This window comes from Ascaphus truei, chromosome 3 (assembly GCF_040206685.1).
Source record: "Ascaphus truei isolate aAscTru1 chromosome 3, aAscTru1.hap1, whole genome shotgun sequence".
Lineage (NCBI taxonomy): Eukaryota > Metazoa > Chordata > Amphibia > Anura > Ascaphidae > Ascaphus > Ascaphus truei.
In genome coordinates this window covers 248,656,551-248,670,935 of record NC_134485.1, presented here as the reverse complement: position 1 = coordinate 248,670,935, position 14,385 = coordinate 248,656,551, and the positions used below count along the sequence as shown (strand labels likewise).

Sequence of the window (14,385 nt, the reverse complement as noted above, 5' to 3'; positions counted from 1 at the left end):
TGGGCATTAACGCATTTAAATCAATTACTGCATAGCACATCTAAAAGTCATGGGAAATCTGAAGATCTTTTACTCAAATGCGTTTTCACAAAAATAATTCTGGCACTTTAAAATGGATTTTGTTATAAATCTGCAAGGTTTTGAAAGCTGTGCAGTGTAGTTTCATATATGAAGAATGTTCTTCTTTCTTCACGCTTTTGTAGAATGTAACAGACAGCTTTTCTTCACATTTAGACTGCAGACATTATTTTTAATAATACACTATGGGCATCTTATACACTATAAATGTTTACTTTCTTCACAGTACTATGGCAAATTCATGGTTATGGCAGGGAGAACACAAAACGGTGGCAGTAATTGAATCCTATCTACCTGAAAACTATATAAACCGAGACCAATAACTTAGTCTGATTTTATAAGATTAACACAAATGCAATTGTATTTAAATAAATGGTCATAATATGGAATTATGGATCCCTGTTAGATTGTTTACATACATGAAATAATTTACATTCTGTACACCAGCTGTAGATCCAGTTTGGCAGGTTGTAGTGTTACTTTACACACGTTGTCTTCACAGTTTAGTTTTCTTGATGGGAAACCCTTGCACTGGAATGAATAACTATCAGGAAACTTTGCCGTAAATTTTCTTGTGGCATTCTAAATCCGATAGATTGAGCCGTCTCTCATTTTATTGAGTGATTGTCACTACTAGAACTACAAAATATATTCCGTTTTTAAGTGCAGTACTTTGAAGAAGCATATTGTGTTCACAGTTCACAAGTGCAATATTGAGAAAAGTCACTGCTCAGCTAGTAAATAAATACGTACTGGAGGGGTGCAATCAGGGAAATAAATTGGGCATTTGCACGAAGAGAAAAGAGATTCCCTGTACAGTAGGATTCAGTCAGCCTCCACTAATAATATACAACATAACTATTAATTGATTTTCAGAGAGAAACCATATTGATTTTAAAATTTATGGAGCACAAACTAACTTAGGACATGGGGTAGGAAGGAGGGGAAAGCGGAGTGAGGCACTGTGTGTACCAGTGCATACTGGTGATGTAAAATGTGATGTGCTACTGACAATATCAATAGAGAAGTGGGTGAAAGATCAATGCCCACGGTGTATAAAGAAACAGACAACCAAATAGGTGCTGTGATAAGCTCCTTGCCAGGTGGTAAGAAGGTATATACTGTAAATGGCAACACCGCACCTAAAAACACTTTAGTTAGAAATACGTCAAATAGTATAAAAGTGAAATACTGTGCAATTATAGCATACAGATGACAAAGCAAACAATCATGGTGTGAACATAAAAAATAAATAAACAGGGAAAGATAAGGGGAAAAAAGGAAACAATTTAAAGAAAAAATAACACAAAAATATTCAAAAATGTGTCAAGGGGGGCAACGCTAATGTTTCAGGGTGATGAACCCTTTCTTCTGGCCCATTTCCACATGCATAGCATGTACAGTAGTACTTCCCTCAATCAGATCAAATTGATCTAACAAAAAACAATCAAAGTCCCGTCCGGAGTATCAAAATAGTTTGTGCGATACTTAGGCTTATTTCTAGAAGATATCAAGAACAATGGTACTTCGGTGTTCCCCACATGCATGGCTTGAATGCTGCTTTTATGCCCACTGTGTATAAACAGACAAACAAATAGGTGCTGTGATCAGCTCCTTGTCAGGTGGTAAGGAGGTATAGTTTAGTGTTTCTCAAGAGTTAGAATGCCTGTGCAGTCTAAGGTTTGTGGCTACCTCTGGAGGTCCACATCTTAGTTTATCTGTCTGAAAAATAAAGTATCAGCCCTGTGACGGTGGGGGTAGCCAGCCTTCATAATAAAGGTGAAGCCGGCTGGTTACCCCTAAAAACCGTGGGTCCACGGCAGCTTATCAGCTTATCACAAGGTGTGTTTTGTACCTCAACCAACCTAGGTACAGAACTGGGACTTCAAGAGCGGGACACTAATAGTGTATACTGGGGGGCAAAAAGTATTAAAATGTGTGTAAAATGTTTCAGGGCAACATTACAGGTTCTCCCATAATTCTAGCAGCAAGTCACGTCTGATTTGCGGTTCGCATGTACACATTAATACCCTATGTGTACCCTATGAAATATTGTTTTCCCCACCACCAAAATCCAAGTTTTATTCTTTAAAACCCCAAGCCTCAGGTAGAGAAAGAAATGTACTTTTAAAATGTGTATTCATCTCTATACAGACAGTCCTGGTAATTCGATAAGCCAGGATGTCTGCATAGAGATGGAGGATCAAAGTGGAGGATGGAAGTTGAGAGGTGTCGGGTCATTTGGTGAGTGGGGAACGGCGGAGTACATTGTTCAGAGACAGACTCCCCACGGTGGGACCTCTTTTTTTTCTCTCCCAGACTTGGTGGAGCCAACCCAGTGGGAGGTATAAGGCTGACCAGGGGAAGCCGTTGCTTGTAGGCACGGTTCTCATTGGCCAGTTCAAATTTCCTGCTCACTGGCTACCTGAGTCCCTCGATACTCCCCCTCCTCAGATGCATGCAGCAAGCTGAGCCCCCAGACCCTGACTTACTGTTGCAGTTACGATCCGTTCTCTGATTAGTCGCCAGCCCCTTCTGCATGTTGAACATAGGACACCAAGGTCTATGTAAGGGTACTGCCCGATCATAGAACCAGACTATTCCTAGACTTTGTCCGGTGAAGCACTGGTGGGCTTTTCAAAAGTGCTTTGCTCGTAATAGCATTGAGCATTGAGATGCCGGGAGAGACTCGCTTAGCTGAGGACAAGTTCTAGAGACGCGGCCAAGTTCTAATATCCAACGAAGATCCGACCAGCGGGGAAAGCCAGGTAGCTCTCCCGAAACGAGTACTGTGGTGTTCCTGGATGAGGAGCGGACAGGCTAAGCCTTCTGAAGCAGGCACCCTTCACCTAGTGAGGCTAGAGACTCCCCCTAGACCCCCAGTATGCGTGTATTAACTGTATTTTATGTTTCATTGTATGTCTGCTGGTTTTAACAGAATAAACCGCATTTTGTTCAACTATCTTGTCCTGCCTAGTGAATTGATCCCGGAAGGAAAAAGGTGTTAAAAGTACTGTTCAAGCCCCCTGCTACTGAATGCCCTCACGTTGCCTCAACTGTTAGAGCTGAGACGTTCATCTGTCTTGCTTGTGACATGTCAACTGTGATGTCATCGCTACCCAACGCACATTTCGTTCATTCAGAACTTCTGGGGTGGGCGGATCCTCTTAGCTCCCACATATTAATGCATTCCAGTTGTCAAGGTAACCCTGCGGCTCCTGCTGGTAGTTTAGATTACTTCCGAAGTATTGTTCCCGGTCACACTGATTGTTATATTTATGCATTCTACAGCACAAATAAGGGAACATATAGGGGAGGGTGCCCTTTAAAAAATTGGGACTGAGCTCTTGTATTAAAACCATATTAAATTAAGAGTGAGGTTGTTGACTTGAAGTTATAATGTATTATGCTGTCAAATGGTCATTAATGATGTCTTCTGACTGTACTGTATATTGCTTCTTATTTCTTTTCATAAATTAAATAATAATAAATGCATTCTTTGGGCGTCTATAAGTAATCAATGGTGCTGTTTTTTCTTAGATTGTCAGCCTCTAAGAGGACATGCCAATGTCTGGCTAGTACATCTTTGATATTTCTACATTGTTTGTTGTAAGTCCCAATGATTCTTATATGGTTGGCTACAACCATGTACTCATAAACTACAGTTTTAGACAAACCAACTTAACAGCAAGGAGCTAAAACTGTGATTCACAATATACATCAATCTATTACTGATAGCATACACATTCCCAGAACGCTCTACCTCCAACACCCACCACATTATATGTATATAATGTCAAAAAGAGTGCTACTGAGCGTGGCCAATGTATACTATCAAAAGACAGGGGTGGCCAATGCTACAATCAATTGTCAAAACATATAAAGTAATGAGTATAAAGTTTAAATACTTCAATAATAACACTATTTACTTGGTTATTTAGTTAAACAAACGATAGGGGTGCCCAGTGCTACATCCAAATGACAAAACATACATGGAAATAATTACAAGAAATAATGCTTTCGTACTAATAATAATGCTAATACTAATAATAATAAAATATGTTTTTTTAGTTGGATATTTTGGCCAAAGCATCATAAGCTTACACACCAAATCGTCAAGGTAAAACATAATAAGTGCAAGTCCTACACTACACTGCATACTGTTCCATATACCTCTGTATGAGGGGGAAGAATCATAATAGATTCCTTGCCTGCAGCAAGATGAGAAGATCCACCATTAAAAAGGAGGAGGGTGACGTGAGCTCTGGGTGAGGTGCCACAACCTCCATACAACTGATTCCAGTCAGAAATAAATTAGCACACACCATGTACTGTACTGTATGTTTTCTCATTTGGATTTTAGCACTGGGCACCCCTGTCGTTTGTTATATTCAATTGCCACAGCCCAGTGGCACTCTGTGACATTACATATAGTCAAGATTAGGTGGGTGTGGGCGTTAGAGCTTGCTGGGATTGTGTGTGCTTATTTAGTTAAAACCAAAATTAGTTGGCCAAAGCGTCATAAGCCTGCATATCAACGTCATGGTATAACCAAATTAATACAAGTCCTAACACTAAACTGTGAACCCTTCCTTTTGCCTCTGTATGAAGGGAAACAACCACAGTGAGTCCTGTCCATTCAGCAAAATGCTACAACCTCCCAAGTTAAAAAGGTGGGGAGGGGTGAGTTATCTATCTATCTATCTATCTATCTATCTATCTATCTATCGATATATATAGTAATTCCCCAAATTAACCGTACTAATATTAAGTGAGACCAATATAGCATCCACGTACAAATATCTGTAGGGGTATTTTGGTAACATCTGGTCAACAATCTCACTCTTCATTTAATATGGTTTTAATACAAGGGCTCATTCCCGAGTTTTTAAAGGGCCCCCTCCCCTATATGCTCCCTTATTCTTGCTGTAGAATGCACAAAAACAATCAGTATGACCGGGAACAATAGTTACGAATGAATCTAAATTACCAGCAGGAGCCCAAGGGTTACCTTGACAACTGGAATGCATAAATATGTGGGAGTAACTGGGATCGGCCGCATCCTGAAGAAGTTCTGAATTAACGAAATGCACGTCAGGTAGCGAAGACGTCACAGTTGACATGTCAAGAGCACGACAAAGATGCAGGTCTCAGCCCTGTAACAGTCGAGGCAGCGTGGGGGCATTCAGTGGTGGGGGCTGATACTTTATTTCTCAGACAAATAAACCAAGATCTGGACCCCAAGAGTTAGTCACTAGCCTTAGGCCTCGGGCATAGACACTTTGCCCGTGCGGAGGCGCGCTGAGGCTCAGGGAAATTTCCCTGGCCTTAGAGCGCACGCCGTCCGTGGGCGTCTCTGGGGGCGGGCCAGTGACGTCACGGAGCTGGTTCGCCCTCATTGGGCGAACCGCTCACGTGACCGGCCCTGAGCTGCGGCGAGCGCCAAATCTAAAATTTAGGTAAGACACTCGCTTCCGCAAGCGTGCGGAAGCGTGCGCGAGCCCCTGCTAAAGCCGCTCTCATTGCAGCTGCAGGGGCTCAGTGCTGAGCGTGAGCGTGAGCGTGCCTCAGCATGGGTCAGCAAGGCTGATCCTACTATGTCCCAGGCCTTAGACAGCACAGGTATTCTAACTCTTGAGAAAGCACTAATGTATACCTCCTTATCACCTGGCAAGGAGCCAATTACAGCACCTATTTGTTTGTCTGTTTATACACAGTGTGCATTGGTCTTTCACCCACTTCCACTTTTCTATTCATATTTTCAGGAGCACGTCACGCTTCACATCACCAGTATACATTGGAGCACACATCGCCACACTCCGCTTTCCCTCCTACCTACCCCACGTCCTCAATTACAGTTTGTGCTCCATATATGTTGAAATCAATATGGTTTCTCTCTACAAATCAATTAAAAGTTATGTTTTATGTTATTAGTGGAGACTTAGTGCATCCTATAGGGAATCTCTACTTTCTTATGCAAATGTGTTATTGGACATCCCAAATACTGGGATAATCATTTGTTATTCTCCATAGAAAACACCTACCCAAGCCCTATGAGCAGAGTAGATACAAACCCTTACCTACTGTAAGGAACCTGGGGTCTCTGGTGTTTAACCGTCCAAGTGTAGCAGCCGTTTGCTGCTTACAGCCATAGGCTATTTATCAGTTTTTTGGCTGTAAACTCAATCTTGGTATCCATCCCAGGTGCGTGCTTCTGATTTGAGATGGAGCATAGAAGATGCTCTAATGGCTACCTTGAAAGCCTGCTTTTGCGCCCAAAACTTTGTTTTTGTTCCCACGTGGCAAAATAAAAAAAAGATTGAATCAAATCTGTGGTGTCCACTCCTTCATCTTTACTTTGGAGAGATGCTTCTAACAAGTTTGTTTCCATTGTGCTATGAAGGTGTTATATCATCTTTGACTTATTTTTAAAACCTTATTCCACTTGGGTTCTCTACAGCATATGGTTTAAGACACATAAGATGCCTCAAGATGAAAAGATTTGTGGTGTTTCCAACTTAGAGACCGTACATTTATATGAATAACATTTTAATCTTGGTAAATATACATACTTTTTTTGTACTTGAAAGGTTGTTTATTTTATGCTGTACCTGTGGAGGTAGTTGCCAACATGGAACCACATACAGTACTTCTTTTTTTTTTGCAATCTTAATCAGCTTGTTGGTTTTCTCATGTTGATTTAGACTCTGCATTAATTTCACATTTTGACAAGCTGCAGCATCTGATTTTGCTTTGTTAAATACATGGACACCTTTCATTTATCCAGTCTTTGCAATATCCTTTAACTTCCTCTTGGATTTATATTTGGAATGTAAGTTACTTTTAAACCATCTTAAAAATGAACCCTTCACATTTTGTAGGTGTAAATTAATTCAAATCTGAGGTACATTTTAATGTACAAACCTAAAGGTCCTTATACAGCAGATATACTTTCAAGACCTCACAAATCTCTTTTCTTCAGGATGGTAGATGAGACTAGTGAGGTCTGCAAAGTGCAAAGAGGAACTAGTTGTTATTAAGAAGTTGATGCATTCACCTAAACAGTGCCCTTATGATGTACCTGGCACAACACAAACACTTGTTTTTCAGTGGTGATTAGGCTAACGAGTCCGATCAAAACCGAAATGAAGCCTACACGACATCCGGGCCTGGTTAGTTCATGTGATTGCTGCGGAAGTGATCACATGGCGCGAAAGTACCAAAGGTCCAATGGGACTCTGGTGCTGCCTGACCCCAAGCATTGTAAAAGTATAAAAGGTGTCATAACTACCTTTAAAACATCTGATCAAATATAAAAAATAAAAAAATATCTTGGAAATTATTTTGAATTCAATTTATGGGATCCCTTAATTTAAATATATAAAATGAAAAAGCTGTTCATAAGCACAGGTAACATTAAGTTGATTATTCTATTTCAGCTGTAGTGGCTATTCAGGCTATTTTTGACCAAAAAGCCACTTGGACTTCAATGGGGATTTTTGGCAACTCGGTGTAAATAGAACAAAGCACAAATTGTTTTCTCTACTTCAAATGTTTCAGAAGTGCATTGCCTGTGTTCTATATGGATCCACAAGAAAGGAAAACAGATCCATATCCATTCCTGCACAGCACCATAGGAGCTGGTGCAGAAAAGCATGCTGCTGTTACTGAGAGTCTTCATGGCTGTGCTGTCAATTACCACTCGGCTTCTTGAAGTCATGTCCCACCAATGCCTTGCATAGCGCTATGCAAGACATTATGGGATGCGACTTCAAGAAGGAGAGAAGTGATTGACATCTGTGCTTCTGAAGATGTTTTGCAGCAGCTCCACATGTTGCTATCAATTTTCCAATTGTGGGTGGATTCTTCCATCCCTGTATAGAAGCATGTTGTTGGCTTTACCTAAAAGTATTCTAATTGTTTCTTTTACTGTTTGATTCTCAGGTTGGGATTCCCGATGATGATCGTTTCCACTACAGTTGGGATGTGTTATCTACTGGTCGTACATGTCGTATTGGGGTGGAACACTTAGCCGACAACTCTAGAAGATGCTCTACACCTTGGTTTTCATATGCTCTACACCTTGGTTTTCTACATCTTGGTTTTCATTAATCAGATTGCAGTCCTTATTCTAAGGTGGCAAAAAAAGAATACCTACTGTAGATATCCATGACCATGTTCAACTATGTACAAAATTGGACATACTGTATTAGCAAATGTGCAAATCAACAGTGGGAAGAGAAATCTACAAAACAAAGGTTATGTAATATGCCTATATAGGCCAACTTATTTACTGGCAATAAATGTGATGTTTTACCCAGCCAATTTTTTTTTTATATTTTATTGTGACCAACATAACATAAATTTAACATTGCATACTTTCAGATGTCCTAGTGGCCATTTGCACTGCAAATACACAGGTACTCATGTTCTCATTTCTTAAAGGGGTATGTTGTGTCCTAAGTGTATGTGACGATATATTACAATGGAGATCTCTTTTCACTGGATAATATTCCTTTGCCATCATGTTACTTTCAATGTTTAATTAATCGGTTCAGACTGTACCAAGCTGCAATTTTAGACCTGCAAACAAGCAAACTATACACAATAAAGAATGTACCATTGTCTAAATTTAAAATAATAAACACTGGACTGGCCCCAGGGCGAACAAATGGTTTCATTTGGTCTTGTATTTTTTTTATTCCTACTGTACTTACATTGCAAATGCTTTTTAAATGAATATAGAAGTTCTAAAGGTAAAATGCCCAAGGACATCTTAGGGTTACACTTGCTTTCTATTGCGATCCCTTGTTTTTCTGAAGTGAACCTTCTATGCTGCTGAAGTGCAGCCCTGGAAATGATGTCACTGCTGGCAGAAGAGGCGTTATGGCAGCTGGCGTGCATGCGGAGGCCTCCCATGATTGGCACGCATGCACAGGAGCCGTTGCCGACAGCTCGGCGTGCCAGCGCAGTAGGTGGCTGGGCGTGCCTGTGCAGTAGCCTCCGGCGCCGCACCCACGCAGCACTGGCACAGACGCAACACAGGCACAGGTGCAGCATACACACATGAACACACACAGACAGACACGCACATTCACAGTTACTATACATATAAAAGTGCAAATAGTTAAACGGGATGAGTACCACGCGCGCGCGTTCTAAGTCTAACTTCTTTGCGTTTTGGCACTGAAATTGTGTTTTGATTTTTAATTAAAAACATCACCATCACAAATACAATTTTTATGACAAAACACAATGAAGTTTCACTTAAAAAGCGCATGCTCACATTTGCTCAATTGTGTTACTCTGACTGCCCTTTTGCAACTTTTGATGCCTGTCATTTTAAATGAGTGGTGGAATCATGGAATAGCTTCCCAGCAGCAGTGGTAGAGGCTAATAAAGTGAGGAATTAAAAAAATGCTTGGAATAGACATAAGGCTTTACTAGCTATAAAAGTAAGCATGGGGTCTGAGGTTTTATAGCAGATGGGAAAATGGGCAGACTAGGTGGGCCAAGCTAGTCTGATCTTCCCAGGGGCTAGCTGACAGATTTTTAAGTGGGGGGGCAGATGCACCCTACCATCCCAGAAACCAGGTGGCTCTCGGCCCCCACACACTCATAGCACACACCCATACACACCACCATGCACACACACTGACCTGCCGGGACAGTGCTGACAAGGAATTACATACAGAGTTCAATACAGGAGCAGAGAGGACCTGGCCCAGAGGAGCAACCATGTGAGATCTGGCTGCTCACAGGTGTCCTCTGTGTCCTGATCTGCAACTGCAGGTTCCTATTTTAATTAAATCAACCTTGTAAATAATATATTTTTATTATACAGTAATAGCAGTTAAAATGTGGAATTCATTATCCATGGAGTCTGTGATGGCAAATACAATAGATATCTTCAAAAAAAGTTGGACATCTTTTTAGAAAGGAATTCTATACTGTATATGGATATACAGTACCAAATAAGTGAACGTGGGAAAGATGTTGATCCAGGGAGAAATCCGATTGCTATTATTGGAGTCTGGAAGGAATTAATTTTTCCCCCGTATGAGATTTCATTGCATAATGTTTAACTGGGCTTTTTTTGTTTGCCTTCCTCTGGATAAATATACAATAAATACAAAACTATGATACGTATCGGGTATCTACATTTAACATAGGTTGAGCTCTATGGACATATATATTTTTTCAATCTCAAATACTTGATAACATTTGACTTCTCACTCTACTCTATTCACATGCATGCTCTTCATAAAACCTGTAACTTCTTCACCTTTTCCTCTGTCACTGTACTGCTAGGCCTCTAATGCATGCCCGTATCCTTTCCCATCTGGTTTATTATACTACTACTAACAAGTCTTCCTGCCTGTAACAGGGGACTTATCCCTGTTCAGTAATGTGCCTTTAATCCAGCAGTGTGGTGGTTAACCTCTGGTAGTTAATTACTAAACACCACCTGCCTGATTAGATGGCTTAGAAAGCCTGTCTTTTGAAACAGGAAGTGAGAACTCTCCTTTGCTCATGTGTGAGCTGACATTTGGAGACAGAGCAGTGTTTTTGAGTCTCACAGGAGAGACTAACTAAAAGAACACCCATCTCTGGAGCTGACCGGTCTTGAGCTCTGCACAGCAGAGCTGATTTTCAAGACACAGGGAAAACTACTACACCTGAAGCTGAACCAGGAAGTGAGATTTTCCCTCCAAGAAACAGATAAGACTTTTATTCTTAAGAGGCTGCTTATATCTGCTTATTTCATGTTATATGTTTTGGGGCTGCGAGAACTGCTTGACTAAGGGAGATGTGAATTATTGCATAGTGTTTCACTAGAAATACTCCCAAGTGAATAGAAGCTTTGTTCCCCCCCCTTGTTTGGATGTTTTCCTGATAAAAAGGAAAAGGCACAATAAAGCCTTATTATAATTTCACATTATAAAGCCACCTAATTGCGTACCTCTGTGAACGTCCGTCCACATATGGTGTCAGAAGTGGGATAAGAGGTGTCTTTGTAGTTAAAAAGGACCGGAGAGTTTTATGTGAAATTTTTTGTTATGCTTATTGCCTACAAACAAGTCTGAGAAACTTAAAAAAAAAAAAACCTCTCATGCAGCAGAGGCATAGTTAAATGTGTACACACCACTGAAACTTACACTGCACTGAAACTTACAAAAACCACAGATGGACTCTTTTCCCCAATCCCAAGAGACTGCTGAAGCAGGTAAACCTTTAATTGCCTATCACAAAGTGTAATACGGTCATTGAAATAGGGATTTTGCCTTCTAGCCATAGTTAGGGTTCAAGAAGTGAGTCAGCCCTTAAAAAAGGGATAGGTGTTTGTTGTTTTCAAAAGTTTCGATGAAGCAGTGAAAACAGATGGTGATCCACGAGTGGTACTGATTTTGCAAATAAAGGTTGCCACACCGCATATGGCTACCAGCTGTGAATGGAGTATATGCAGAAAAGTGTGAAAATTGATACAAGACTGTGCTGAAGCAAGGGAATTTTTAGCAAACAAATGCTGAGTGTAAAATTGCCCTATAAAGGAAAAGGTTTTTCAAAGCCAATTGCTGAGTGTTGAGTCCACTGCAAAGAATGTTTTTTTTTCTGCAAGTATAAAAGTATGCCTATTATCTTGGGAGCAAAACAGACACCCAGGGGCCTATGCAGAGTCGTCCGAATACATGCCATTCGGCATGTATTCGGCAGAATTTGCTTCCCGTATGCACAGAGGCTTCCTTGAGTGGCGAAATTTGAAATTTTCGCCAGGAGATTTGCTAGGCGGCAGCATCCCGCCAATGTGTTGGCGAGAAGCGTGTTTTTTTTCAATTTCGCCATGTTTCTAGGTTCGGCATATGCAGGAAAGGGCAAAGTGTGGTATTCGGCATGTGTGCTTGAATTCTCAGCGCTGAAGTCGCCAATTGTGCGCGCCAGGAAAAAACGGCAGTAGCCGTCCAGTTCACTGGAAAGTGCTGTCAGTTAGTAAGGGGAAGCGGAGGAGCGGTCACGTGACCGCTCCCATCCAATGGGTCTGCAGCCGGTTCCCTACAGAGCCGTCATTGCCAGACAGAAGGTGGGGTGTGTGTGTGTGATGCCCCGATCGCTGTCTCCCTTCTGCCCTGGTCCCTGCCCCCCTTCTGCTCCGGTCCCTGTCTCCTGTGTGTGTGTGTGTGCATTGTGTGCCTTGTGTGTGTGTGTGTTTGCATTGTGTGTGTGTATGTGTATGTATGCATGTGTGTGTATGTGTGCATGTGTGTGTATGTGTGCATGTGTGTATGCATGTATGCATGTGTGTGTATGTGTGCATGTGTGTGTATGCATGTGTGTGTATGCATGTATGCATGTGTGTGTATGTGTACTGCTGCCGAGTGCGGGGCTTCAGATCGCGATCAGCTGCTGGGCTTGGGGGGAGGGGGGGGGGTCAGTATTGCTGCCGAGTGCAGGGCTTCACATTGCGATCAGCTGCTGGGCTTGGGGGGAGGGGGGGGGGTCAGTAGTGCTGCCGAGTGCAGGGCTTCACATTGCGATCAGCTGCTGGGCTTGGGGGGAGGGCATCACGCTGTCACAAACCTTTGCCTTTGTGTATCAGTGCCTGTAAATGTGTGTATACAGTATCGTGTGTCTGTCTATCAGTGTATATTCCTGTGTGTCTGTCTATCACTGTGTATTATTGTGTATCTGTTTGAGTATCAGTATGTATTGCTGTGTGTCTGTCTATCAGTATGTACACTGTCTGTCACTGAATGTCTATGACTGTAGCTAATAAAAATTGTAAAAGTGTAAAGAGAAGGTTTTTTTTTCAGTATCTGCAGCTTCACAGTGCTTCTACCACTTTAACAGAGAGACGCGCGCTGTTTCTCTGGTATGTAACTATGCAGAAGCCGTCACTAAGACGCTGTGCCAGGAATGTGGTGTTTACTTTAGAAATTTCCCACCCACTTGAATTGAAGTCTTGCAAGACTCACGAGCGCGACTTTCACCCGCAGTGACTGAAAATATAGCCAGATGTAAGTAGCTCAGTCTGAAATGGCGCGATTAACACTCGCCAATCATACACTTTGAGACTTGATTGACGATTTGTCCTTTCTGAATCAGGCTCAATAAATACGCCACAATGTTGAACTTTTACAAGAATGGCAATTTATTTTGCCGTTCCTCTCTGCATAGGCCCCCCAAAGTGTGAAGTGTGAATACCATAATACCCAAAGATGAGACTGAAAATTACTGAACTCAGGCAGAAAACCAAATTCTGTTGCTGAAGCGGAGGTATTGCACCTAGCAAATAAATGGTGTATAGCAAATAGACTTTTTTACCTAGCAACTGCACAATCTTGTATACTTGATAAAAGAAAATGCATGCACAGAACTGCTGATATTGAAAAAAAAAATTACCCAAGAAAGAAAAGTCTACAGAGATGCCTGTGAGAGCTACGACCTCTACGAGCAAAATATGCCCATCTGTAGGACTACCACAATTGGGGGTTATAGCAAATACAGTGGCAACAGCTGCAATAACGCCTCCTGAGGTCAGGAAGAAAATTACACCTGATAGCCTAAAAATGGAGGACAACATGCAGCGTTCCTGTAATGAACCCTACCCCACGGAAGAGTGGCCCTTCCAGTCCAATAAAGAGGAAGACATCTCTTACGGGGAACCCGAACCGAGTCACACCCACAAAACACCCCAAGAATGGTGGGGGTGCCTGAACTCGGCACGAACAGAAAAGATCGCTCCCTTTGATGACGAATATGATCAGCAGGAGACAGAGCGGGAGCAGTGGATCACCGAATATTTCTGTCAGCTAATGCAGCTGCAAGAAAAGCCTGGCGTATACAGTATAATGAAGCTGCTAAAACTTCAAATGAAGATGGAGACCCCAGTATTCCTGAAGGGACGGTGTCATCCAAATCAAAAAGGAAGAAAATGAAAAGCGGTTCTTCACTTACCGTGGAAGTAACAGACACGTCCGCAGATCCTGTGGAGAAAAAGGGGGACCGAGTTTCCCTGCAGCCTAGAAAAAATGGAGAATTCGTCCCACGGTTAACCGAATATCCAGAGGGCCCAAGGCAGAAGTCGTGTACCCCAAAGAAGTGTCTGTCCAGTGCCAACAGTGAGGAACCCTCAACCAACCATCCCAGGGAAGTGGAACCGGAACCAGTGAGTGACGATCCCTTGACCAGCCCTGAAGACGCCCTGAAAATTGCCAGGCATGACTGATCTGCTCTGTGAAGAATTGGAAAGGGAAAAAAAAATAATGCTGAGCTACAGAAGACTGTGCTCGCAATTTACTCTGCGGCCAA

The 14,385-nt window shown here is 41.9% G+C and overlaps 1 protein-coding gene across 2 annotated transcripts in view; it reads left to right on the top strand.

Moving 5' to 3' along the window:
- Positions 1-8,772, top strand: part of OCA2 (OCA2 melanosomal transmembrane protein) — a 459,069-nt gene extending 450,297 nt beyond the window's left edge. For both annotated transcript variants that reach the window (XM_075590565.1, XM_075590564.1), the window contains one exon: positions 8,023-8,772. In XM_075590565.1, the coding sequence (XP_075446680.1) occupies positions 8,023-8,110 (88 nt within the window). In that variant the 3' untranslated portion in view covers positions 8,111-8,772. The remainder of the gene's footprint in view (positions 1-8,022) is intronic.
- The last annotated feature ends 5,613 nt before the right edge of the window (positions 8,773-14,385 follow it).